This window comes from Mustela nivalis (genome assembly GCF_964662115.1).
Source record: "Mustela nivalis genome assembly, chromosome: 4".
NCBI lineage: Eukaryota > Metazoa > Chordata > Mammalia > Carnivora > Mustelidae > Mustela > Mustela nivalis.
The window spans coordinates 28,029,084-28,054,367 of record NC_139023.1 but is presented as its reverse complement, the minus strand read 5'-3'; the positions used below and the strand labels follow the sequence as shown (position 1 = coordinate 28,054,367).

Genomic DNA, 25,284 nt, shown 5'->3' with positions numbered 1-25,284 from the left:
ATTTTGTAATACAGGGTCTCAGTGAGGAAGATTTGGATCTCAGAAAAGATCCTATCTTTTTTTTTTTCTTTTTGTATCCGCTAGATACAGTCCTACAGATCAGAGTTGCATGTGATAACTCTGTACCTTCTCTTCAGTTCAGCAGCTAAGTATCTTAGTTACTAGGGATTAATTTATGTAGAGAGACCAACTTAAGTGAAAGAATGTTACGTGCCTGCAGCTCAGTATGATACAGATCTTTCCTTAAATCTCAGGGGCTCTTCTTTCATGTCTTGTGTTATGGTTGTCTTGTGTGGTCCTGAGTTTCTGGGTTTTTCCCGCATTTAAGAGTACTTTTTGTAAACACAGTTTTGCTGACAAGAGCCCCGCTTTTGAAAGGGTCTAGTAATTCTTCTCTTCTTAGGCTCACGGTCCAGCTTTTTGGTTCAGGCAGTCGTCACATTCCCCCACTGGCTTGTGGGGGACGCCACTGGCTTGTGAGACGGCTTATGTCAATAGTGTTTACCACAAAAGTGAAAGGTAGAGACCTTTCAATCGTCTTAGATTGATTTTGAAGTTCAGAGGACTCCTTTATGTCCTGAAGTGAGTCATTAGTCAGTAAAAAGTTCATGGAGACAATGAAATCACTATAAGCTTATAAGGTCTCTAAGGCAATCCCAAATGTGCTCCCCAGAGCAGATGTCTCTAAAAAATTTAATTTGGGAAGGATGCCCATGCCAGCCTCTTCTTGAAGAGTCCCAGTACCCATTAACCTCTCTGAGAAGAGCTGCAGTAAAGAAACCTGTTTGATTTAAATATTTCTTAGAGTTCCGTTCTGAAATAAGTTGGGTGTTTTGTTGTTTGGTTTTTTTGGCTTACTGTATTTTAACATTCTGAGACAGACACATGTCTCTGGAAACATTTTCCAGCTCATGGAATCTCACAAGAACCAGATGACAATATAATCAGAGACCTTGATAAATCTCATGTAACAAGTTTCCCAGTCATCCCTTGGCTGACTAAGCACTGAGTAAGAAAGAAGTCTCTCAGACTTTTATTCACCCTGGCAAGAAGGTCGTTGAGGAAAGGATTGTTCTGCGAAGAACTGAGGGCCCAGGCACTGTCTCAGTGTTACTGCATACGTGAGATTCATGAGGTTATTGTGGCGGACTCATTAGAGAACAGCCATCAGATTACTGGGGCCTATGATAAACTCCACCAAACTGTAAAAAATTCAAATTTTGCCAAGTCAGACATCACAGTACAGTAGATGTTGATGTATTTAGATAGAAGTTTTAAGAATGCTTTGTGACAGGTGCGCCTGGGTGGCTCAGTTGGTTAAGCGTCTGTCTTCAGCTCAGGGTCCTGGGATTGAGCCCTACATCGGGCTCCCTGCTCAGCAAGGTGTCTGCTTCTCCCTCCGCCTTTCCCCTCCCCCACTCATGCATGCTCTCAGTTTCTCTCTCTCTCTCTCAAATAAAGAAAATCTTAAAAAAAAAAAAAATGCTTTGTGGCAGCAGATAGTGTGTCTGGTAACCTGCCTGAAGATTCCTGTTGTGCTGGTTATCACCTCATTATCTTGCTCACTTTATACAGCCGCCTTGTAACATAGGTGTTATTTTTAGTATTACTCAGAAGAGGGAAATGAAGCTTGGTGGGTTGAACAAGCTGTGTGAGGCCACCAGCTAGTGTCCAGTGGGTCTAGGGCCTGAACCCAAGCCCACACGATTTTCACCCCATGCTCTCATTAAGCCTATGCGAGTTCTCACCAAACTGCTAAGCGTGAAATACAAGCTGTGGTCTTCTGAGTTTAAACTCGCACGTCTCACATCTCCCCATTTTACTCCTGCTTCTAAATCACCTCTCCTGGCTTTCCGGCAGTCAGTTCGCTTTGCCAACCAACTCCATCCACGGCTCCTCTAGAATACAGTGTTGCTTTTGTGAAAACTTGATTTGTAGCAGATGGTCCCTGTTTTGGCTCCTCTGAAAAATTTCTAAAGCAGTTGTCTACATGTTACCGGATTATAAACAGATTTCTACTACAACATTCTTTTGTTAAAACCAGTACTCTTCAGTAGGCGTGAGAAGCACTGTGTTAAACAAAGTGGATATAGTTTTGTTCAACAGCAGAACTTCTGAGAGCTAATTTGTGCTCAGGATCTTTAAACGGAGGGCACAGGGCACAGTTGCCGAATGTATTTGATGATCAGAAATCTCTTGGAGGAACCCTCATTAGTGGTTTATAGTATGTTACTAGTAATGATCTTTGAATATGTTCCCCTGTTCCTCCTGTATTTCTCAGGGAGGTTCTCCTCTTGTTTCTGCTTTTGTTTTTATAATGGTAGTGATTCGAACCATAAGATATTTTGTTAAAATAACATGGTATGAATAATGTCCTGACTTCAAAGACAGTTGGTACTCCTCGGTTGTTGGATGAATTGTCAGTTGCTTTTGGGTGCTGAGGCAACTGTGTATTTCAGCTAGATTTTGGTGGAAGGCATTGTTCCTGTCTCTTGACGAGTTTAAGTTAATAGGGTACTCTCCATCAGAATTAGGCATTCTGGATTTTCCCTTTTTTTTTTTTTTTTCTGTTATTTTCCTATGCTCACTTCCCATGGCACCATATATATTAAATCTTTTTTAGGAGAATAAAGTTTACTATCACAGGTTCATAGATTCTGCTTATAAAACTACTTCTCTTGTAAATTTAAAGCTCACAGTTTTAGATTACTTACTGTAATAACACTTTGTCTTGGGTTTTTAGGAAACAGATGTGGTACCAGACACCAGGCTTTTGGACAAATTTAGTCAGATTACACCGCAGCTTTTTACCCCACTAGATGAGACTATCCCAGATCCACTACTGGAGACCTTGTACATCATGGACTTCTTTATTGCTTTGGCAATTTGCAACACAGTAGTGGTTTCTGCTCCCAACCAACCACGACAAAAGGTAAGGTCTCTAATACAAATAAGGGTTACTTCCCAGAAGAGAACTTCGGGTTTAAATGTACTTATACTGGCCTTGTTATGTAGATAATAATTAATGCTAAATGATAATAACAATACCAGCTAACATACATCACTTAATCTCTGCTCTGTAACTACGATATTCTAAGTGATTTATTGATACTAACATGTTACCCTTCCAATGACCGCGTAAATCAGGTAATATTACTCCATTATTCCCCATTTTATAGTTGAGGGTAAGTAATTTTCCTGGGGTCACAGGGCCAAGTGGGGGAAGTGAGATTTGAACCCATGAAGTATGGCTCAGTGCTATTCTACTGTTTTGACTCTAGAAGGATAGCTGATGAGAACCGCTCTGGTAGAATGTGGCTGTGTTCATTTTGCATAGTTTCTTTACCAAATTGAAGCTTCTTCGAGGCTTCTGAGACTTCCCACATCATATGCATTATGTCAAGCGAAATATAAAGTATTGGATTCATTATCATGTTTAATGATAATGTACCATTTTTCTGTACCAGTTGGGTTAGTTCTAATTAGTTCTAACCCAATTTAAAAATCCAATATTTTTATAATGTATCAAGATGCTGCAGTTCCCACAAAAGCAAGATTGAAAAAGTCAATTTATAGTTTAGAATTTATGGAAACATTCATTTTCAATTAAAAAGAAAAACTTGTTTAAAAGACCGGTGATTCACCACATGCTGTGCTAGCTTCCTTGTGGATAACTTTCTTCCCTTTTGCACATATCCACTTAAAATTCAATTTGCGATGCAACCCAATTAAATTTTAATTTTCCATCAGATCATTTTCTTTTAGCAACTTCAGAGGTGGTCAACTTTAACATAAAAATAACTTACTTCCAATTAAGCTTTTATTTGATCAGAAAACTGTTTTTGTAAGACTTTTGGCTAGAGAGTTTCTCTTTAGAAAGTGATTACGTAATTAGAGAATAAATCACTGGATGTTCTTTTTTTCTCCTCATGTGACAACTTTTCTCATACATCTGTTTCTAAAGTAGGCACCTCTTGGTGTTTTTTGTTTGAAAAATACTGTCGCCTTATCCCCAAAGAATATAATACCCTGTGGTCTGAAAGAAGGTCTCTACAGGTAGAAGAGCCTAAGCTTCATGATATTTTGAGGTAGTGACTGAGACAGTGAATAATAAGGAACTAAACAGAATCTACAAAGAAGATGAAACCTCACCTGTGATGGTCTCTTTTCATTTCCGAGTTCCGATAAGTATAGAAATCGACCAACATGTGTTTCTCCAACTGTCAGAAGATTAAAAATTTTTAGGAAAAAACTTTTTAATATCTTGGGCATTTCTGAATGACAGAGTTTTAGGATCCAATTAATTGGCCTTCATAATATTAAATTCTACATTTAATCACATAAATGTTATGAGCTAGAAAAACATCAGGCTAAAAATTACAAAAAATTTTGTAATAGAAATTATAATAGAGACTCACATTCATTGTGAATTTCTGCTGATAAGCTGATAATTTGTGCTGATAACTCTTCTGTAGGTCAATTTCTTTACTTTTTTAAGACAACAGAAAAAGTCGTAGTAACAACCTTTATAGAATCTGGTGGGGGAAAGGGAAAAAAAGCCCATCTTGTTTGTTTGTTTGTTTATTTGACAGAGAGAGAGATCACAAGCATGCAGAGAGGCAGGCAGAGAGAGAGGGGGGAAGCAGGCTCCAAGCCTGATGCGGGGCTCGATCCGAGGACCCTGAGATCATGACCTGAGCTGAAGGCAGAGGCCTAACCCACTGAGCTACCCAGGCGCCCCATCTTGTTAATTGTTTGACTTAACTTTCTTCCAGTGTTTTGAATGTATATTATTACTCACATGTTTCTTATATTGTTCACACAATTTAAAAAAAATTTTATATTGTTCACACAATTTTTACATTTTTATAGGTTTTCCAGTTTTACCCCATAGGCTTTCTAAACTTTATTTTTAAAATATTCAAGAAGATATTGCTATTTTGCTATTTTTGAATACTTCATTTGCTTATAATTTTTAAATTGCTATTGCTAGGATGTACATAATAAATATTATGGATTAACTATATTTTAAATTATTCATTAGGCAACACTGCTATCGTATGCCCACTGGTAGCAATAGTAGCATTTTATGTTTTGCTATCATTTGTCACATCTCTTTCTGAATGGTTATAGAAATTATAATGCCATCAACATTAGCACATATTTTTCATTATGGCCATTTTTATTTTTGCTTGTATTTTGTGGAGGCAATTTTATGTATGAAGCAGGCTGCTGGCTGTTTAAGGAGTGGTAACTCTTTCCTTATCTAATTATTTCCTGGTTTGACTTTACCGTTGTCATCTACTGCTTTTTTTTATTGTATTACTGAGATTCTCTGGAATCTTCTCTCCTAGATTGGGCTCTCGTCCCTGAGTGGAATGCCTATCAAGTCCTTGGAAGAGATTAAAAACCTCTTCCAGAGATTGTCTGTCCGAAGATCAAGTTCACCATCGCTTGCTGGTGGGAAAGAGCCCTCTCCTGGGGTCCCAAATGCCTTTGTGAGCAGACTCTCCCTCTTTAGTCGAATGAAACTGGCTTCCCCAGTGGAGGAAGAGGCCTCCCCTGGGAGTGAGCGCCCCCAGGGCTCTGGGGACTCTCCTTGCCCTCCAGATATGGAGAAACAGAACAGTGATCCTGGCCTCCCGGAAGGCGAGACGGCGCCCTCCCCTGGACAGCCCTCGACCTCCACCCTGTGTTATGAGGCGGAGAGCCCCGATGAGGCGGCCTTGGTGTATGCGGCCAGGGCTTACCAGTGCACTTTACGCTCCCGGACCCCAGAGCAGGTCGTGGTGGACTTCGCTGCTCTGGGGCCATTAACATTTCAACTCCTACACATCCTGCCCTTCGACTCCGTAAGGAAAAGAATGTCTGTGGTCGTTCGGCACCCCCTTTCCAACCAAGTCGTGGTGTATACAAAGGGTGCTGACTCGGTCATCATGGAGTTGCTCTCGGTGGCTTCCCCGGGTGAGTTCCTACTGCGCAGAACATGGAGGGGTATGTGCGCGGTTCAGAGATTGAAAGGCCAATCTCGATGGTTTATAAAGAGAAACACGTGGGTATTTGGGGATCAGTTGCACTTTGTAAATGGGGGAAGCTGCCTAGGATTTGGTGAGAATGCATGTAAGTTTTGGTGCTGCACAGACCTGGGTGCACATCTGGCCTCTGTCATCGGTGCTGTGTTGGTAAAGTTACCTACCTATACTGTGTTCAACAAATGGGGAGTGTCATACCTGTTTTATAGGTTCCTTGGAGGTCTAATGGCATACTGTGTGCACTACGCATAAAGCCTCTTCCCAGTGCCTCCCCAACGGAGGCAGCTAGAATGATGATGGTTCTTGTTACTATTGTCATTGATGTTGTGGGAACCGTGTTTGTATTAAGTTCTTTCCAGGAGGAAGGGTGCACGGGAAAGATTTATTCAGGGTCCCTTTTATAAATGTGCATTTGGGATTCAGAACTACAAGGTCTTTTGTCTGTTGTGGGTTGGAAACTATACCATTGTTTGTAAAAACATCTCTGTAATTGGGCAGACTGGTGGGAATACTTGTTTTGTTAATTATTTCAGATGGAGCAAGTCTGGAGAAACAGCAGATGATAATAAGGGAGAAAACCCAGAAACACTTGGATGACTATGCCAGACGGGGCCTACGCACTTTATGTATAGCGAAGAAGGTGAGGCTGCTGTGTTGGGGCCATCGTGTTCATTCTTTCGCTTGGGTGGCCCTCACTGCTTGGGGTCAAGCATGCATCAAACCCTGATCCACACCGTTGGGAAGCTCTTGGATCGTGGGCTCTCTATTCATAGCGTCTGTCTTCCATATGCATTGATTGGTTGGAGTTTGTTCTCAGTGTTTTGCCAGAAGAACACCTGAAAGTTCTGTTTTCAGAGTTCTCCCCTGTTTCAGTGTGTCTGTGAGTACGTTAACTGCAGTTTGGCTGGAAATAAAAATCTAAAAGTCCCTGGACCTACTTCCTTTTCCCTCAGTCCTTTGTAAATATAATCCCTGCATTAAATGTTCTTTGGAAAGAATGAGGCCAGAGTCTGGCCTTAATTTTCCCTTAAAGTTCTCACAACTTTTCCTTACATGCTCATAAGTCTTTATCTATCAATCCAAGTAATTTTATTAAATATTATGTCAGTATGGATCATTCTCTTGTTGAGAATAATCCTGAGATGTTGTGTATGCTTTCTAAAACATTGAAGTAATAAGGAAGAAGACAGAACTCCAAGAAGCTGAGGGGTGATATTACCAGACCCTCCCCTGGGGACATGGGGGAAACAGACCTGGAGCCCTTTTCAAGTGAATCGGTCACGTCTTTATGCCAGGAGGATGTGGCTTGGGTATTGACCAAGTCAAGCTTCTTAGCTTCAATGAGAGGGAGTCGAGTAGGGGTTGAGACAAGAGAAGGCTGTCTTATGGGGGAGGGAAGGGTGTTAGTTGTGGAGGTGTACCAGAGACTTTGATGAACACGAAACAGAGAATGACAAGTCCATGTAGGGGAAATACTAGAAAAGAACAAGAAATTCATCTTGCCACCTCTTTGCCTCTTCTCCATATAACACTCCCCCACCCCACCTTCTCTCCCTCTCAACCCTGCGGTTAATTTTGGCTGTGTTAGAAGCCAGAGTATTGATTTCACTCTGTCATTTTGGGCTCCAATGAGTATAAAAGACAGGCAGATACATGCAACTTAAAGTCTCAGTGCATGAATTGCCATTCATTATGATTTCCTCCTGGAAGCCTGAATTGGAGACTCTACTAGGTAAACCTAGGGATCTCTTGTTTCTTAGCCAAATTCTAGTTCTTATGATCTGCCTTAGGGCAACTGGGATCTGTTGCAACTGTTGCAGGCTCCTAGTCAACACTTAGTCAGCCAGCGGCATGGAAAGTTTCAAGATCAAAGGAAAAGGAGAGAGTTCTACCTTTTCAAGTGGAATGATCCTGCCCCTGATAAAAATGCAGCCCAGTAGATGTCAGATTCATCCTAGGCCCACTAACCCTGTAGGTAAGAATAAGTAGAGAAATTGCTTTCCTCCCTCAATTTCGTGTTGCTTTAGGAAACTTGTAATGTAGATTTCTCTCTATGGCAACCTAAAGAAGAAGGAAAATGTACCATTGGTTCCTTCTTCAGGAATTCCATTTAATTTCTTCTGGAAGAGTCCTTCCTTGTTTCACGTGTATGGTTCCCTCCCTCTTTTCACCTTTACAAATAACTACCCCATAAACTAATCATCCGAAGATACCAGCGTGCTGCTGCCTCCCTAATACTTGGAACTGAGCAGTCCTGATGCCACTTTCTCAACTGCACCATTAAGATCTTTCTAGATTCAACACCAAGTGGAGACCTCTTCCAACTGCATAGTCCCTGGCTTAATTAAATAGATTCATCCCTTTTCATTATATATGATGCCTAGGATTTCCAAGAGGTACTGAGCTAGTGGGTCCATCCATCATCAGTGTTATAATAGTCTGATCTCAGAAAGCTTGTGGCATGAGGAATGAAGACAGGATTACCTAGCTTGGATGGGTCTAAGCTTGGATTACCTAGTGGTCAGGGTCCTGGCAGGATCCTGTAAGATGATATGGCCTTTCTCACAGCTCTTTTCTCCCCTGCACTGCAGGTCATGAGTGACGCTGAATACGCCGAGTGGCTGAGGAACCATTTTTTAGCTGAAACCAGCATTGACCACAGGGAAGAATTACTCCTTGAATCTGCCATGAGGTTGGAGAACAAGCTCACTTTACTTGGTAGGTAGACTATGTTGTACAGTCAAAATAGAGAACGTTGGAAAACACTGGATAGCTCTAAGTTTAAAGTCATTCACCAGTGGTTGGCCCCCAACACACCACCACTTTGATCTAACAGAGCAAATAGTTCTCTCCACCCTGTCCAGTCTGATCTGTACCCCGTTTCCAATTCTTTTCATTTTGCTTTCCACTGTAGTGAACTAGACTTCACTTATGGTGGGATCAGGGTGGTCATCCTTAAGAAGATCATTTAAAACCTTATCACTTAACATAGACTACCAAGTCAAATAAATATCCTGGTTCCAGAGGCTATCCAGTTGACGTTTCTTGCCAGGTGTTGGTTAAGGTACATGAAACGTGTGGTCTTTGGAATCTGCATGTCAAATCTCTCTTATTTAGAGGAAACTTAGAGCACGGAGTGGTTCGTTGACTTGTTCAAAGTCACGTGCTACTAGCTGACAGAGCTAGAAGGAGACTCAGATCTACCTAGTTCCAGGGCCGATGTTCTTTATTCTGTACCTACAACCGGACCAGTGAAATTTGTTTCTCCCTCTTTTACATCCTGATGGCAGCTAAAGGTTGCACAGCAGACACCTCTTGTCCAGACTGAGCTGCATCCTGAAATCACCTGGAGCACTTTAAACTCTTCTCAGGGGTTCTGATTCCTTGATCTGACATGTGGCTGGGGCGTTTGTATATTTAAAAGCTCCCCCAAGGAATGCTAAGAGGCAGCCAGGCTTGAGAATCCCCACTGTCTCAAGAGTCTGGAGATCTAGACTCTAATCTGAGTGCTCACACACCGAGGGACCAGTCTCTCAGCTCCATTGCTCTGGTTCACAGAAGAACAAGGATCTCACTTTGTAAGGAGTGGGAAGAGCGATGATCCCTAATCTGTGTCATTTCTCTGTGACAGTGTCCATAGTACGGGTCCACATTTCTAATGAAATTCCAAATTCAAAAGTGCTCTGTGGGTTTAATGCCAGAATGCATTTGGCTATAAAATCAGGCCTGATTTGATAAGATTTTATGAGTCTTTATTATCCTAATTAGTACAAACATTATAAGTTTTGCTACAGAAATCTTAATATGCTTTATTAGTGGATATTTCAAAACGATGCACTACATTACGTTTCTAAAATCTGAAAAACTTTGGAATTCCAAAGCTTTTCTGGCCCCCGTTGGTTTAGAAAAGGTATTTGCAGACTTGTAATATCTATTTTCAATGCTCTTTCATAACATAAGCAACTTATTGGCAAGGGCATTCCTCAAACGCCTGCCTTACCCTCAGGAGTACCACAGAATTATAAGATTATAGAGCAAGGTTACATAAGTAACTAAAACCACAAGCTTCCCTCAATTCACAGAGAGGAAAGCTATCCTAAAGGAGAACAAGTAAGTTTAATAAGCTCAGTGATTCCTAAGGCTTCCTTCCCCAGATATGATATTGTCTATGATTTTGGGCTGGTTCTTCATGCTTCCTTTGAATGCCCAGAAGCTACTGGAACAGTGTGTAGCTCAGGATGGTGCTAACAGAGTTCCGTTATAGCCCAGGTGAGCTTCTGCTGGCTTTGATTTCTCACAAGCCCTTTGCATCCGGCTGTCTTCTAGGTGCGACAGGCATTGAAGACCGTCTGCAGGAGGGAGTCCCCGAGTCCATCGAGGCCCTTCAGAAAGCCGGCATCAAGATCTGGATGCTGACAGGGGACAAGCAGGAGACAGCTGTCAACATAGCTTATGCGTGCAAACTCCTGGAGGCGGGTGACAAGCTCTTTATCCTCAATACCCAGAGCAAAGTACGTATCATGAGACTGAATCTGTCCTTTTGCTTTTTCTTAGCCAGGGGAGTGTTTGTGATTGGATGAATGTAGGGAAGAAAAAAAAAACCCCAGTAACCCTTAGCTTGATAATTATGTCTTCTCTTTAGCAGCCTACCTTGTGCTCTGGAAGGTACCGTAGTCCTTCTAAAGGCTTCATGGTTAAACATGATTCAAAAGAATTATTGCTAAAGAAAGTTGCCTTTCATTTTTTATTTGCCTCCCCTCCCCCATACTCAGTTTCCAGGGAACTGAGTAAGATTTAGCCCATAATGGCAAAATATATCAAGTTCTGGGACAGGAATATACCTCTATTTCAAGTTGAGGTGGTGATTTCTATCAAAATCAGGTGAACACTTTAATGTCTTTATGGTTAATTACAAAAATGGACTCTCGGGATAATTATGCCCTCTAGTGGTAATTCGTAGGTATAGTGCTTTTGAGAATACCATGTTTCAAACTGTTTTTTAAGGGAGGGGAATTTTTTTTTTTTTTTTCCTTAAGAAGGAATTTAAGAGGGGCTCCTGGGTGGCTCAGTGGGTTAAGCCGCTGCCTTCGGCTCTGGTCATGATTCAGGGTCCTGGAATCGAGTCCCGCATGGGGCTCTCTGCTCAGCGGGGAGCCTGCTTCCTCCTCTCTCTTTCTCTGCCTGCCTCTCTGCCTACTTGTGATCTCTCTGTCAAATAAATAAATAAAATCTTTAAAAAAAAAAAAAAAGAAGGAATTTAAGAGGTTTGGATCCACCTTATTTTTTAAATCATCCCTGCCTCATCCCCATTAATCTCTAACACAAATGTTCTAATCAGTTAAGCAGGCATTTAAAAAAGTTTTTCCAGTATGGTACTATTCTCTGAAATTTGTGCAGGTTATTTAATTAGCTTGGAGAACCTTCCTCCCTCCTTCCTCAATAGTCAGACTTAATCAATGACATCCATTCTCTGGCAGCAACCTGCCTCTCCGAAATCCTCTGGAGTTTCTCATCCGGATCCCATCTTGGGGCTCTGTCACAGGCTGCCATGTCTGGTTAGCCGTGGTTTTAAAATCGGGCCTCAGCCAATGCCTAACCAGATCATACATTTAAAGGAAAGAGAATTTTCCTTATTCAACACAGAATGAGGTCTCCTGGGCAGTTGTCTGTGGCCCAGAGAGCCATACGCAAAACCACCCGGCAGCGCCCAGTACCAGCAGAGGCTGAACACAAGAAAATTGTCATTAGTCATTTTGGTCACTAAAATTGTTGTGCTAGGGGTGCCTGGGCGGCTCAGTCATTAGGCGTCTGCCTTCGGCTCAGGTCATGATCCCAGGGTCCTGGGATCGAGCCCCCCAAGGGGCTTCCTGCTCAGTGGGAAGCCTGCTTCTCCCTCTCCCATTGCTCCTGCTTGTGTTCCCTCTCTCGCTGTATCTCTCTCTGTCAAAAAAATAAATAAAATCTTAAAAAACAAACAAATAAATAAATAAAATGGCTGTGCCATAAGATTCGTAGGCCCCTGGTTCATGTGCTTGGCTTGCCTGTGATCAGATATGTGACTTTGGAGAATTTTCCTCCAGGCCTTTTACTTAACCTGTGATGTAAGAGTCATGCCCATCTCATAGGGTCATTGTGGGCATGAAATGAGAAAATATAGATTATAAACTAAACATGTAGTGCCTGGCAGAGAAAAGGGGCTCAATGAACATTAAAAAAGAAAAGTCAATTCTTGATGTTTGATTTTGATGCTTTTGTGAACAGTAAAGTCATTAGGATGGCAGAATGTATCGGTAAACACATAATTTATAGTTAGAGGCATTTAAAACTTTACAATTCAAGAAGCCTTTATGGAGTATCCACTATGAGCTGTTCTAAGGCAAAACATAAATTTTTTTACTATCGAAAGCTATTCCACCTTATGTGAATTTTCCAAATAATTAAAACTGTACACAGTGAACATAATTTAGTTTTGTGGTGACTCAGGTCCAAGTATATAAAATGCCAGGCACATGGAAGGGGCTCAGTGACTATTATTATTATTATTAATTATTATTTTCTCCCTTCCTCTCCATCAGGAGATGCTAAGAATTAAAAAAAGAAAGATTATTGAACCCGGTTTGTCACTTAGTGAAGAAATTACATCTGTGACATCCTAAGTGGGCCACCCGGAAACTAGTAGAACATCTGGTCATTTCTTTAGTGTAGTCACTCAGCTTTATGAATTTCCATCAACTCCTATTCCTAAATTTGAAAGTTGGTTTACAATAAATGTAGCCACTTATAAACTTTACACAGTTTCCATTTTCATAAAAGTTTTGGGGTTTTATCAGAATAGGGGGTTAATAGAATCCTATCTCGGATAATTTGTTTATTAAGATTTTATTTATTTGTTTGAGATAGCGCGTGCGCACACACCTGAGGGAGAGAGAGAGAGCTAGAGCGAGCGCGCGCGAGCATGAGCCGGGGGCGGGAGGGGGCAGAGGAAGAGAGAAGCAGGCTCCTGGTTGAGGCTGAGCCAGGAGCCGGACAGGGGACTCGATCCCAGGACCCTGCGCCTAAGGCGGATGCTTAACTAACTGAGCCATGCAGGTGGCCCCCATATCATGGATCATTTACTGCCTTGTGATACTTAAAGCCCTTTCAGGATCCATCATTTAATTTTTTTGAGTTTTATTTTTATGATTTCATTTAAACTTTTCTCCAGAGATAATAACTCTTTATTTTCATGTTATAAAAGACTTTCACATACGAGATCTTCCTTGGCAGTTATAACAAGTTCACAGATCAGATAAAATTATCCTCATTTTTATAGGCTGAAACTCCAAAAGGTTGTGACTTGTCTAAGTACCCCCAGCTGAAAACGTGTCACATGTGTTTTGTATTGTATTATGTATTATGTAACCTGTATTTATCTATCTGTAGTTATTCTCATTATTCATGGAGTTAAATTCTATAAAGTTGCCCTAAACACTGAATTAGTGAATACAGAACTATTACCCTTGGAGAAAGTATAGGTTCCCATAAGCCTTTGGTCGCAACTTTTGTTTTGTCAACCAATCAGTATATAACATTGTTCCGTGTGTGTTTCTGTTTAACAACAACTTACTATATATGTATGGTTGATTCAGTAACATTGAATTCACGGCCAACAGGACTATAACTCAGGCCTACGTGAGGCTTCTCTAACATGCCTCCTCTTTCTGCAAGGCACGTCATAACCTTCTTATATATAGGACGACTCAATGGCACTTCTGCACTGGGCTTGGAGGCCATTTTAAACGATGAAATGAAGAAAAAGAAACATACAGAAAATGTGTCACCGGGGCACCTGGGTGGATCAGTCAGTTAAGTGTCTGCCTTCTGCTCAGGTCATGATCCCGGGATCCTGGGATCGAGTCCCCTGTCGGGCTCCCTGCTTGGCGGGGGGCTTGTTTTCTCCCTCTGCCCTGCTGTTCCCCCTGCTTGTGCTCACTTTTTCTCTCTGTGTCAAATAAATAAATAAAATCTTAAGAAAAGAAAAGAAGAAAAAAAAAAGAAAAGGTGTCACCCAACAGTGGAAAGGGTACTTATTTACAGTATGGGAGCTGAGGTAAGAAGATGTAGCATCTCCTCATTAGATTTCAGCAGAGGTCCTATCACATGACTCAAATTTTTCTCTCTGTGCATGTCCACAAATGACCACAAAAGCACTACAAGTACTGATTATAGGATTCCAGATCAGTTTTAGCAAGTAGGTGAATTCACACATATAGAATCTGCAAATAAGGATATTGAGTGTGTGTGTATGTGTGTGTATTTATACATATTTCTATAATGAAAATGTAATTTATAAACTAAATATATATTCAAAAGGATAAAAGCATCTAGAATCATGAAATTACGGATAATTTAGGTTTACATTTTGGAGGGTAACCACTCAAGACTTTATTCTGTGCACTACGAGTATGCAAAGGTTGTATTTATAGTATTGTATTTTTTCACTTAACGTATACCTTCAGTATCATCTCATGTTGATATGCTGATTTTCAATGACTTCAGGGTGTGTTACCTTCTAAATGTATCATTTTAATGTAACCAAACTCTAGAAGGTTTTCAAAAATAATTTTTTCCTATTATATATTGAGCCTATAAAGGGCTTGTTTTCTTTGTCTTCATACACTTTCCCTAGCAGGTTTTTGAGTTGTATAGGGTCAGATTTGTTCCTAACGTCCAGGTTGCTGGGTAGCTCCATTTTAAAGCGGAAGCTCTGGGGCGGCTGGGTGGCTCAGTTGATTAAGCATCTGCCTTCTCAGGTCAGGATCTCAGGATCCTGGGATCGAGCCCCGTGTTGGGCTCTCTGCTCAGGGGGGAGCCTGCTTCTCCCTCTCCCCTTCCCCCTGCTGTGCTCTCTCTGTCAAATAAATAATAAAATCTTAAAAAATAAAGTTGGAGGTCTTGTGTGTAGCTTCTGTAGTTAATGAAGTCTTTCTTGTGTCATGCTACGTATCCATATCTACTTCTTCCCAATCCATTTGATTTTGTCGTGGGCTGAGAAATGCTTAATTAAGCAGCAGTTGAAATAAGAATGAATGACCTCCGAGTGAGGGCTTCACTTATGAATAAACTTTCAGTTTTTGGTGTTTTGTTTTCTTTTCTTTCAGTCTTAACATCTAAACTTAAATTCAGGGCTCCTGGATTTTGTTAGGTTCTGTCGTTGGTGGTCCCTTCACACAGTAATTACTGGATAGTGTTATTGTTAGTCTTCTTGAGTAGAATCCATCCAGTAAGTATTCAGTGACTGATATGACTCTCTTTTAGGCATTGTGAAGGCTACAAAAGTAAATTTAAAAATGATATCTATCTTCATAGTACTTCTGACTTTGTCGGGGTGAGGAGAGTAGAGAGATGCATTTAAACCAAACATGACCAACACCACTGACAACATCTCAACCAGAACGTAAGCTCCATGAGAGCACGGATTTTTATTTTTTTATTTTTTTATTTTTTTTGCACTTGTTGGCCAATCCCCAGGGCCTAGAATGTTTTCTAGTATAAAGTGGTTTCTCAATACTTAGTGAATGAATGAATGAATGAATGTGGAATCCAAAAGAAGGTAACAGTGCTAACTGTTGCTTTAAATTCTGTGCCTTGCCTACACAAGGAGCTTTTGCATGTGTTTTCTTACCCATTCTTCACAAGGACCTTACGATGTGTAGACATTTGCAGTTTTTTCAAGATTTTATTTATTTATTTGACAGACAGAGATCACAAGTAGGCAGAGAGGCAGGCAGAGAAAGAGAGAAGCAGGCTCCCTTCTGAGCAGAGAGCCCGATGTGGGACTTGATCCCAGGACCTTGGGATCATGACCTGAGCTGAAGGTAGAGGTTTTAACCCACTGAGGCTCCAAGAGGTGACATAATTTGCCTAAAGTCAAGCAGATAGTGGTAGAAAAGGATTAGAGGACTCTCAAGGGTGCCTATCTGAGAAGGGAAATTGTACAAATAAAGAAATTCTAAGTTAGTTTTAGTCGTAGCACTGTGGGTGAGAGGTCTTCTGTCCTATGACCTGGTGCCCACAGAGACACGGAAGTCTCTGCGGAAGAGCTGGGAGGGCTTCGGAAGTAACTGATTATTTACTACCTGGGGTTGCCTTGACACAGCAGTTGCTAAAGAATGACAATGATCAATTACCCGGATATGGCCATCAAGGGAGCCCTAGGGCTAACTGTCTTGGCTTCTTGTCTCTAGGATGCCTGTGAGAGGCTGATGAGCACAATTCTGAAAGAACTTCAGGAGAAGAATCCAGCCTCTCCAGAGCCACCGTCACCGCGGGAGGGTTTGCCCCGGCTTCCGGCCACCCAGGACTCCGGGCTGCGGGCTGGCCTCGTCATCACCGGGAAGGCCCTGGAGTTTGCTCTGCAGGAGAGTCTGCAGAGGCAGTTCCTGGAGCTGACTGCCTGCTGTCAGGCCGTGGTCTGCTGCCGAGCCACCCCCCTGCAGAAGAGCGAGGTGGTGAAACTGGTTCGCAGCCATCTCCGCGTGATGACCTTGGCCATCGGTGAGAGGGGAGGGGGACCGGCCGCATGCTGCTCTCTTTCCTGCCACACCTGGGGCTGCTTTCTGGCTGTCCTTCCTTCCAAATCCCTGTTTACCCTTCTGTCTGTCCTTTTCCACACCCATGTTCTTTCTACCCTTTCTCCCTTCTTACTCTCTGCCCTCTACTCCTAACCCCCTTTCTCTTCTGTGCCTATTTGACCACCTGCTATGAGCCATGGAGTAGGAATGTGACATGGAAAACAATAAGGGGGGCGCCTGGGTGGCTCAGTCCATTAAGCGTCTGCCTTCAGCTCAGGTCCTGATCCCAGGGTCCTGAGATCAAGCCCCCCATTGGGCTCCCTGCTCCGTGGGAAGCCTGCTTCTCCCTCTCCCACTCCCCCTCCTTGCGTTCCCTTTCTTGCTGTGTTTCTCTCTGTCAAATAAGAAAGAAAACAATAAGGTAGGGCCTTGGGTTGCTTGTCCGATCACCAAATCAGTCAATTCAAGGAGAATAAATGTACTGAATCCTAGAACTGCAAAGTCTAGAAGTGCCACCTTCAGGAAAGTTAAATTCAGGGGCATGAACAAATCATTTAAGTATTCATTCAACAAATATTTATTGAGTGCCTTCTGTTTATCAGACATTTTGCTAGGCGGTGGAGATAAAAGACTGTATACAATTGACAAAGTACTTTTTCCTTGAGCTTACATTCACTAGGAGGCATAGAGTAAAAAAATGAAACAAAACGAAAAAGGCATAAATATAAATCAGGTAGTGACAAATGCTATTTTTTTTTTTTAAAAAGCAGAGCCAGGGGATATAGAGCACTGGGGGGACAGGAGGAGGGCTGCTAACTTCAGTGTTTTTCAGAGACAATATCCCTGAGAAGCCTGTGTGTGGGCAGAGACTTGAAGAGAATGATAAGGGAGCCATGGGAGTTCTGAGGGGAGGCATTCCTGGGGAGGACAGGGAAAGTGAAGTCCATGGGCCAAGTTATTATGTTCAAAGCCAAAGCAGATGGAGCAAAGGGAAGGGTTTTCTGTAGGTTAGTGATGGGCAAAGATGACAGGTGGCCAGATCATGTAGGGTCCTGGAGGCCATTATAAGTTTTTGGCCTTTCTTTTTTAAGGGGAGCGGGGCAGAGGGAGAGGGAGAATCCTAAGCGGGCTCCACACCCAGCACGGAGCCTGACCTGGGGCTCAGACTCTCAAGCCCCGAGATCATGACCCGAGCCCAGATCAGGAGTCGGATACTCAACCAACTGAGCCACCGAGATGCCTCAATGTTTGGCTTTTATCTGATGAGATAAGGAGTCTTTGGAGGACTCTGAACAGCGAAGGAACATGATCTGCTTTACGTTTCAGAGGATCACAGGGCTGCTGTGTTGAAGAGTCAGGATCAAGTGCAAGGACATAATAAGGAGACCAGTTGAGAGGCTACTGGAATAATTGAGGCAAGAGCTGGCAGTGACTTGAGCCCAGATGGGAGCAGAAGAGGTGGGGAAACATGGTCAGGTCATAGAAAGAGCTGGCGACGTTTGCTGATGAATTTGAATGTTATATAATAGAAGAAGTTAAGGGAAGTAGGGTTTTGTCTCTGAAAGATGGAGCCGGGGGAATCAGGAGCTGGGTCTTAGGCATGTTAAGTATGAAAAAGTCCATTAGAGATCTAAGCAGGGGTGTGTCAGGCAGCTGGATACAAAGTCTGGAATGTAGCAATTGGGGGCTGACTGGAGTTAGAAATTTGGGAACTATAAATCTGGGTGATACTTAAGATCTTGATTTTAGACAGGATCACCAGTACATGAGTATACGTGGAGGAGAGAACCAGTCTCACGGTAATCTCTGAGCTACTCCAGAGTTTGGAAAATGGCAAGATGAGGACTCAGCCGTCTCTTACAGTCTCTGTTTCCACCTGGATTGTTTTTAGTCTCGGGCACCGTCTCCCCTCAGTGTGCTGATACAGCCCCCCAAACTCCTAGGCTTACATCCTACCCTATTAACAACCTGAGTGAAAAGATAGCAGCTCTTTTTCACGTTACTCGAGTAAAGTATCAGAATAAGGGATTTTGTTCAAGCCCCTAGATCCAGATGTTCCCGGAACTAGAACCCCTGGACATGTCAGTTACATCAGTTGAGTCTGGTACCCATCTCTGAGCCAGGGAGCAGACGGTGCTAACTGTCTAGGCCTGGGTTAGTTGCCACCTTAAATCTGGGGCTTTGGGTTCATCCTAACAAACCACATGGCCTCAACGTTCTCAGGGAAAATCAGGGCACTGAAAACAGGTGAATGGTTGGTGGCTATTGGGAATAAGTGTTCATTACCAACAGGAATGTAATACTTCCCCTTAAAAAGCTTCCATAGTGTTGGGGAGACCAAGAAATATATAACAACCATAAGATCATACGGTGCATATGATATGGCACGGGGATCTCAGGAAGAGGCATCTAATATAATGGGACTATGAGAAGGATTTCCCAGAGGAAGTGACATCTGAGCTGAGGGCAAGGACAAGGGAAGTTCAGCCCCATGAGGCCGGTGTCCAAGGCTGCAGAAACCACAGGCGCAGTGGCCCAAAGGAGCAGAGGTATCTGGAAAATTGAAAGTAGAGTGAATGGCACCGAAATGGGGGAGATCAGATAGGTGCCTTTGCGTGAAGGATTTTCAGGCGTTATTAAGTTTAGAATTCTTCCTGGTGGCAGAGGGATGCATGCAATGTCCGTTTCATGAGCTTTCAGGTAACTTGCAGACTTGGGATAAACGTTGAAGGATTTGTTTGCTTGAGTGGTCACTGTTGCTTTGCAAAGTTTGCCTCTGTTCTTTACCCTTCCTGTGTTTCTTGCCTTTTCTTTGGCTTCCTGAAGGCGATGGTGCCAATGATGTGAGCATGATTCAAGTGGCAGACATCGGGATTGGGATCTCAGGTCAAGAAGGCATGCAGGTGAGTGGATTTCATGCACTCAAGTACCATGAACTTGACCTGCCTATCCAAGGGCAGCATTCCCACAGGGAAATCTTGGTAGTAAAGTGAGGCTGGCCGTGGCTAGATCAGGAGTAGGAGGCAGGAAGTGTGTCTATTATTCACTTTGTGGGTATTGGGGCATTTTCCTGGGTAATTTGGAGTGTGTGCTCCTTCAGTTTAAAATATATAGTTCCTCTAGATCATAATAATACATATATTTAGCCCTGAAATAACTGTGTGACTTTAGACACTGAAGAAAGCTACTAAGGATTTGAATAAAGATCTACAGACCTAAAAAGGGAGGGAAGAAGATGATATTTGAGAATGAGGGAGAGAGGAGTGTCCTATTTGTGTGTGTGTGTGTGTGTGTGTGTGTGTGAGATGTGTCTTGTGCATACTGGATAGTTTTTTAGGCACAAAAGTCAGATAAAAGCTTGTCCAAAAACTGCTTTTCATGTACGGAACACACACCATTGGAGGAAGACAGGACGTGAGGCTTAGGGTTTTCAGAGAATTGTAAATTAGGATATTTCTGCAAAACTTAAGAAATTCAATTACCTCTTTCCCTGGCACATTCTACAATTACATAAAGTCGTGACTACAATACTTTCAACGTTCTTCTCCCCAAGGAGAAGCGGATGCCGAGGTTAACCTGCGGCGTTCTCGCTAAGGGAGCCGCTTTCCAGAAAAGTGCATGTGCTGAAATTCCGTCACCAGTGGTGGCCCAAGAGAGCTGTTGTTTCCTGGGGCCATGCTGGAAGGCTGACTACCGCTCTGTGTTCATGAGTTTCTGTTTGGGGTTGCTCTGTTTTGTGCTGGTTTGAACAACAGATTGGGCTGGTGGGAGCCCGCTGGTGGTCAGGCTGCAAAGCTGCGTCGTCCCTGTGAACGTGTCTGATCGTGAACGTGGCCTCTCCCTGTTGCCCCTGCAGGCGGTGATGGCCAGCGACTTTGCCATCGCTCAGTTTAAGCATCTGGGCAAGCTCCTCCTGGTCCACGGGCACTGGTGTTACACGCGACTCTCCAATATGATTCTCTATTTTTTCTACAAGAATGTGGTACGTAGCCCCAGAAAATTCGTCCCTAACCCCTCCTCACTTTCCTATCCTGCTTGCCGAAGGGATGGAGAGGACGTGCCCTGCGTGAGGCTGCCTGGCTTACTGAGGTTCCGGGAACAGCAGGAGCGCTCCTGCTGGGAATGTGCTTATGTCGGTTCAGCCGATGACAGCAAATTGCTGGGCTCGTCCCTCTGCTGGCGTTTCCTGTTCCCTGTGCTTCTCCATCCCATTAAGTCCTGTCTGGTTCATTGAAGACCCAGGTTTTGACCTTCCATGGAGAGGTGGTGACAAGCAGAATTATGAAATGTTTAAGGCCATCTGTCAGTAGAGAATGAAAAGGTTTGCTTCCATTTTCCAGGAGCTACCCAAAACTATCTGCCGTCCCCAGACGGGTGTCTGTGTTGCATATGGAAGACACGGAGGCCTCTGAAAACCCAGCTCACGCCTTAGCCCGTAGCCGGCTGACACTCACAAATGAAGAATTCTCTAGCAAGCCTGTAAAATGTATTTGTGCTTGGGAGTTATTTGGTGGCTAGAGAACTTAATTTTGACTGTGTCATTCCTCAAGGGGCAGAATTCGATGAGAAGTCCTAGCGTCTGATCTTTGGCATGCTGTTTAAGTTTCGGTCTCCTCTTTTACAAGATCGTGTTGACCTTAGATTGCTTCCCTAAAGTTCCTTCTAGGCAGGTGATTATGTAAATATGTCATGATTTTTTAGACCAAATTTCTTAGATTTAGGTCCATAGGTAGTGTGTTAATAGTGAACATCAGTATATTTTACTCTTGAAATACTACCTTTAGAAAAAAAACCAACTTCTTAACAGGTCATTCTACATGTATTCCAAAATGTGTCATTTAGATCTGCGCTTGTATATGTGTGTGTCTTGGTGAGCAGAACATTTTGCTTTTTTTGTCCTGCAGCACAATGAGCTTTTTTTTTTTTTTTTTTTAATTCCAGGACTTGGTAGTGGTCACCAACTTTTAGGGAGGATTCTCTTTCCCAATTTTTTTTTTTTAAATGCTTTTGCCTTTTTCTACCTTCTCCTCTTGTGGTGTATCCCACCCCCACCCCTTTCCTTTTAAGCCCAGATTAAACCCAAAAAGTAAGGAACACTGGTATTAGGAAGAGGGGTGTCATACGCTCTTGGAGAGTGGGCCAGTGAGTATCAGGAGATACTCCATGACCAGGGATCGGGGACCCTGGGTCTTCCGCTGTGAAACCCTCGGTGGCTGTTCACAATGATACTCTCCTGACTCACTTCTGCCTCTTACTTACCTAGCAAAACAGTGAATGTTTTGTAAACTATAGAGAAAAAGGCCAGTACCAGAAGCCATTCCAGTAACTTGTCTTTCTGAGACTGTGGTTCTCAGGTCTTAGAAGACTTTTGAGATACTGAAGAAGACTATGAATTCATTCCGCAAAACACATGTACCCCGAATTGATACGTTTCCAGGAGCGGGGCACGGGGTGTGTCCATAGTCCCTAGATTTAAGAAACCCCGTCCTGAGGATCGTAGCTGTTATCCTGAAGTACACCTCTGTGTCTAGAATGCCGACAGTACCGTCTTCCTACTTGTAAGGCACTTTACAGGTCGTGAGCACCTTCTAACTGGATCCTGATAGTAAGCTCGGAGGTGGTATAATTATCATTTTCAGACAAGGAAATCAAAATTCAGAAAGGTTCGGAAAATGGCCTAAAGTGAAAAAAAGCAGTAGGAAGTGTCTTCAGGCCCTGACTACAACTCCTAAACTTAAGTCCAGGGGCCTTTCCTGGGGCCTGCCTTGCTTGAAGGCACAGAGCTTTAGCAGTCACAGACCCCGTTCATCTGAGGCAAAACACTGGAGGAACCCCTGGAGAATGTATGTTTCTAGCCTCTAGGGGGACCCCCGTGCTGGTTCGCCTGGTACTGTCCCAGTTTTAGCTGGGAGAACTCATGTCCTGGGAAGCTCCTCATCCCCAAGCTCAGTGGGATGGTTGGCCACCCTGCTGGCACCACTCAAAAGTAATCTTGAACCTAGAAAGCAGGAGGATGAAAATCTGTTGTGTGCCTGCTATGTACCAGGCACGGGGCTAGGATCGCCCCATGCAGAAGCGGTGCCTTGGTTTGAATACTGGCTCTGTTACTGTGTAACTAGCTGTCTCACAACTATTACTGATGAGCCAGATGACTTAGGAAAAGTTCTTTAGCCGGTCTGTGCCTCAGTTTCCTCATCTGTGAAATGGGGCCACAGTAATTCCCGAGTTGTTAAGAGGGTGAGAACCGGGCCCGCACTCCACAGGAAGGGGCTTGCGTGCATGTGTGTACATATGTGTGTATATGTATGTCATGTTTTCCTTTAATAAAACACGTATCCTCAAAAGACAGTAAGGTAAGTTGTGGTCTTCCATTTTGCTAAGGGAGAGAGAAAGGCCGGGATCACACAGCTGACAGTGGCAGCAGGTGGCTTGTGTGCTCATAGCACACATGTGGCTCTTTGTTTCTAAGACGCAAATGTTCCCTCTTGTGTCCCTAGGCCTATGTGAACCTCCTTTTCTGGTACCAGTTCTTTTGTGGATTTTCAGGAACTTCCATGACTGACTACTGGGTTTTGATCTTGTTCAACCTCCTTTTCACTTCCGCTCCTCCTGTCATTTATGGTGTCTTGGAGAAAGATGTGTCTGCAGAGACCCTCCTACAGCTGCCGGAACTTTACAAGAGTGGCCAGAAATCAGAGGTAGGTGCCAAGGCAGAAATGCTTGGACTGAAACGCACCCACTGTCCAAGCCGGAGCACGTTCTAGCGAGCCCAGCTCAAATAGTGTGGTACGTTCGGGGCTGCTTAAAGTTACTGTGGCTGTTTTGGAACACCTCTGCTGACGGGGCAGATATGAAGTTACTTGCCTCTGAGGTGAACATAGGTACGACTCTGAAAGGTCTTAGGTACTTACCTGAAAAAATCGGGCGTTTCAGCCCTACAATTCATAATGTCTAGGATTTGCTAAACCTTACTGTGCCGTCTCTTGTGCGAGCTACTAAACCTTCTCTGCCTCATTTTCCTCTACAAAACTTTTTGAGGGAGAACTTCATATTGTACCCATTCTAAGACAAAGAATCGGAATTTTTTTTTTCCCCTTAAGAGAGATCACAAGTAGGCAGAGGGGCAGGCAGAGAGAGAGGGGGAAGCAGGCTCCCTGCTGAGCAGAGAGCCCGATGTGGGGCTCGATCCCAGGACCCTGAGATCATGACCTGATCTAAAGGCAGAGGCTTAACCCACTGAGCCAACCCGGGCACCCAAGAATCAGAATTTCAAAGGGGCTCATAATTTTTCCAAAAATTTCACAGCTAAAAAAGAAAAAACCGCAGAGGCAGGATATGAATCCTGCTTAGTCTGGTTCTAAAGCCTAAATTAAATTCTCCAGGTTCTACTCTTCCTGCAGTACAGTGGTGCGATCTGCGTGGCTTCCTCGCCCTGAAGCCAAAGCCAGACCCTGCCTCTGCTTAATTGATCTTCATGCTATCAGTCTACCTGTCCCCCCTTTCTCATTTTCTTTCCCTGGCTGGCTGTCTCACAACTCTTTCCTAATTTATCTCCTACAGAATTAATAGTAATTAATAGAGCACTTATGAACATTTATGGAATGTCTCTTATATGCCAGGCACTCTTCTAAGTGCTTGATATACATAAATCTAATCCTCAGAACGACCCTGCTAGTAAGTGCTATCGTTATCCACCTCGTAGACGAGGACGGTCAGGCACAGAAAGGAGCTTTCAGGAATGAGCCCATGTCACAGAGTTCGTGGGCGGTGCGGGGGAGCTCTGAATCTCTAGCCCATGAACTCCACCATTACATGGGGTTGCGGAAAGAGCACTGGCGCTGTGTTCAGTCCCTCAGTCTCCTCCTGCCTCCACTATGCTATGCCATGGCCAGAAATTCAAAGTGCTCTCCCAAGTGCATGGTCAGGATCATGGGGACTAAGGAAGGCCAGGACCCTATAGGTGAGCAAAGCTGAGGTATCCCCGAATTGTAATCAGATGCTCTACTCTCGAGAGGAGGACTCCATTAGTCAGGGCCCTTTCAGCAGCAAGTGACAGAAACCAGCTCAAATTGGCTTGATAAAAAAGATCATTTTGTCATTGACCAGGCCTGGGACATTTATTGTTCCTGAGGACAGAGCTCAATCTCATGGACAGCACTGGGAAGAAGGAGAAGGATTGGGGAGAAGTAGAGGGCAGGCAAAAATCAGACCTGCCATAGTTCTGCTGCACTCACTGTTCTAAAGACACTGACCCACATCAGTTAGAAAGAACGGGTGTAGCTGGAGTTTAAATTCTCGGCCTGCGGTGTGTGACCTTGGTAAATGATTTAACTTCCCTGTACTTCCATTTCTTTGAGGAGATGGTATGAGGATCAAGTAAGATAAAAGTTCCCAGCCATATTAAGCTCTCAATATTATTATTTTTACTCCCTCCCCCCAAATTAACCAGAAATTTGAGGAAATCCCAAATTTAAAATGTGTTTATTTTCATCAGTCTAACTTTATTCTGACTTGAACTTCCTCTCCAGGCTGGGGAGTAACTTACTGTCCACAGGTACCTGCCACAGCCAACACAGAGAAGTCACACGTCCAACTTTCAGGAAAGAAGAAATTCTCATGATCCTTTAATATCATCCAGTCCATTCAGATCAAGGAACTAAATGGGGATTTCCTAGAGGAATCTGGTCTGACTTAAAGTT

General features: G+C 43.3%; 1 protein-coding gene across 6 annotated transcripts in view; it reads left to right on the top strand.

Annotated features, from left to right (window-relative positions):
- The window catches only part of ATP10D (ATPase phospholipid transporting 10D (putative)), a 105,157-nt gene that overhangs the window by 66,016 nt on the left and 13,857 nt on the right, over positions 1 to 25,284 (top strand). For 4 of the 6 annotated variants that reach the window (XM_082728358.1, XM_082728360.1, XM_082728357.1 and 1 more), the window contains 9 exons: positions 2,744 to 2,932; positions 5,355 to 5,964; positions 6,566 to 6,672; positions 8,624 to 8,750; positions 10,359 to 10,543; positions 16,259 to 16,568; positions 19,412 to 19,488; positions 20,442 to 20,567; positions 23,083 to 23,283. In XM_082728358.1, coding sequence (XP_082584484.1) covers positions 2,744 to 2,932; positions 5,355 to 5,964; positions 6,566 to 6,672; positions 8,624 to 8,750; positions 10,359 to 10,543; positions 16,259 to 16,568; positions 19,412 to 19,488; positions 20,442 to 20,567; positions 23,083 to 23,283 — 1,932 coding nt within the window. The remainder of the gene's footprint in view (positions 1 to 2,743; positions 2,933 to 5,354; positions 5,965 to 6,565; positions 6,673 to 8,623; positions 8,751 to 10,358; positions 10,544 to 16,258; positions 16,569 to 19,411; positions 19,489 to 20,441; positions 20,568 to 23,082; positions 23,284 to 25,284) is intronic. The other 2 variants (XR_014311075.1, XR_014311076.1) reach the window with 1 other exon arrangement.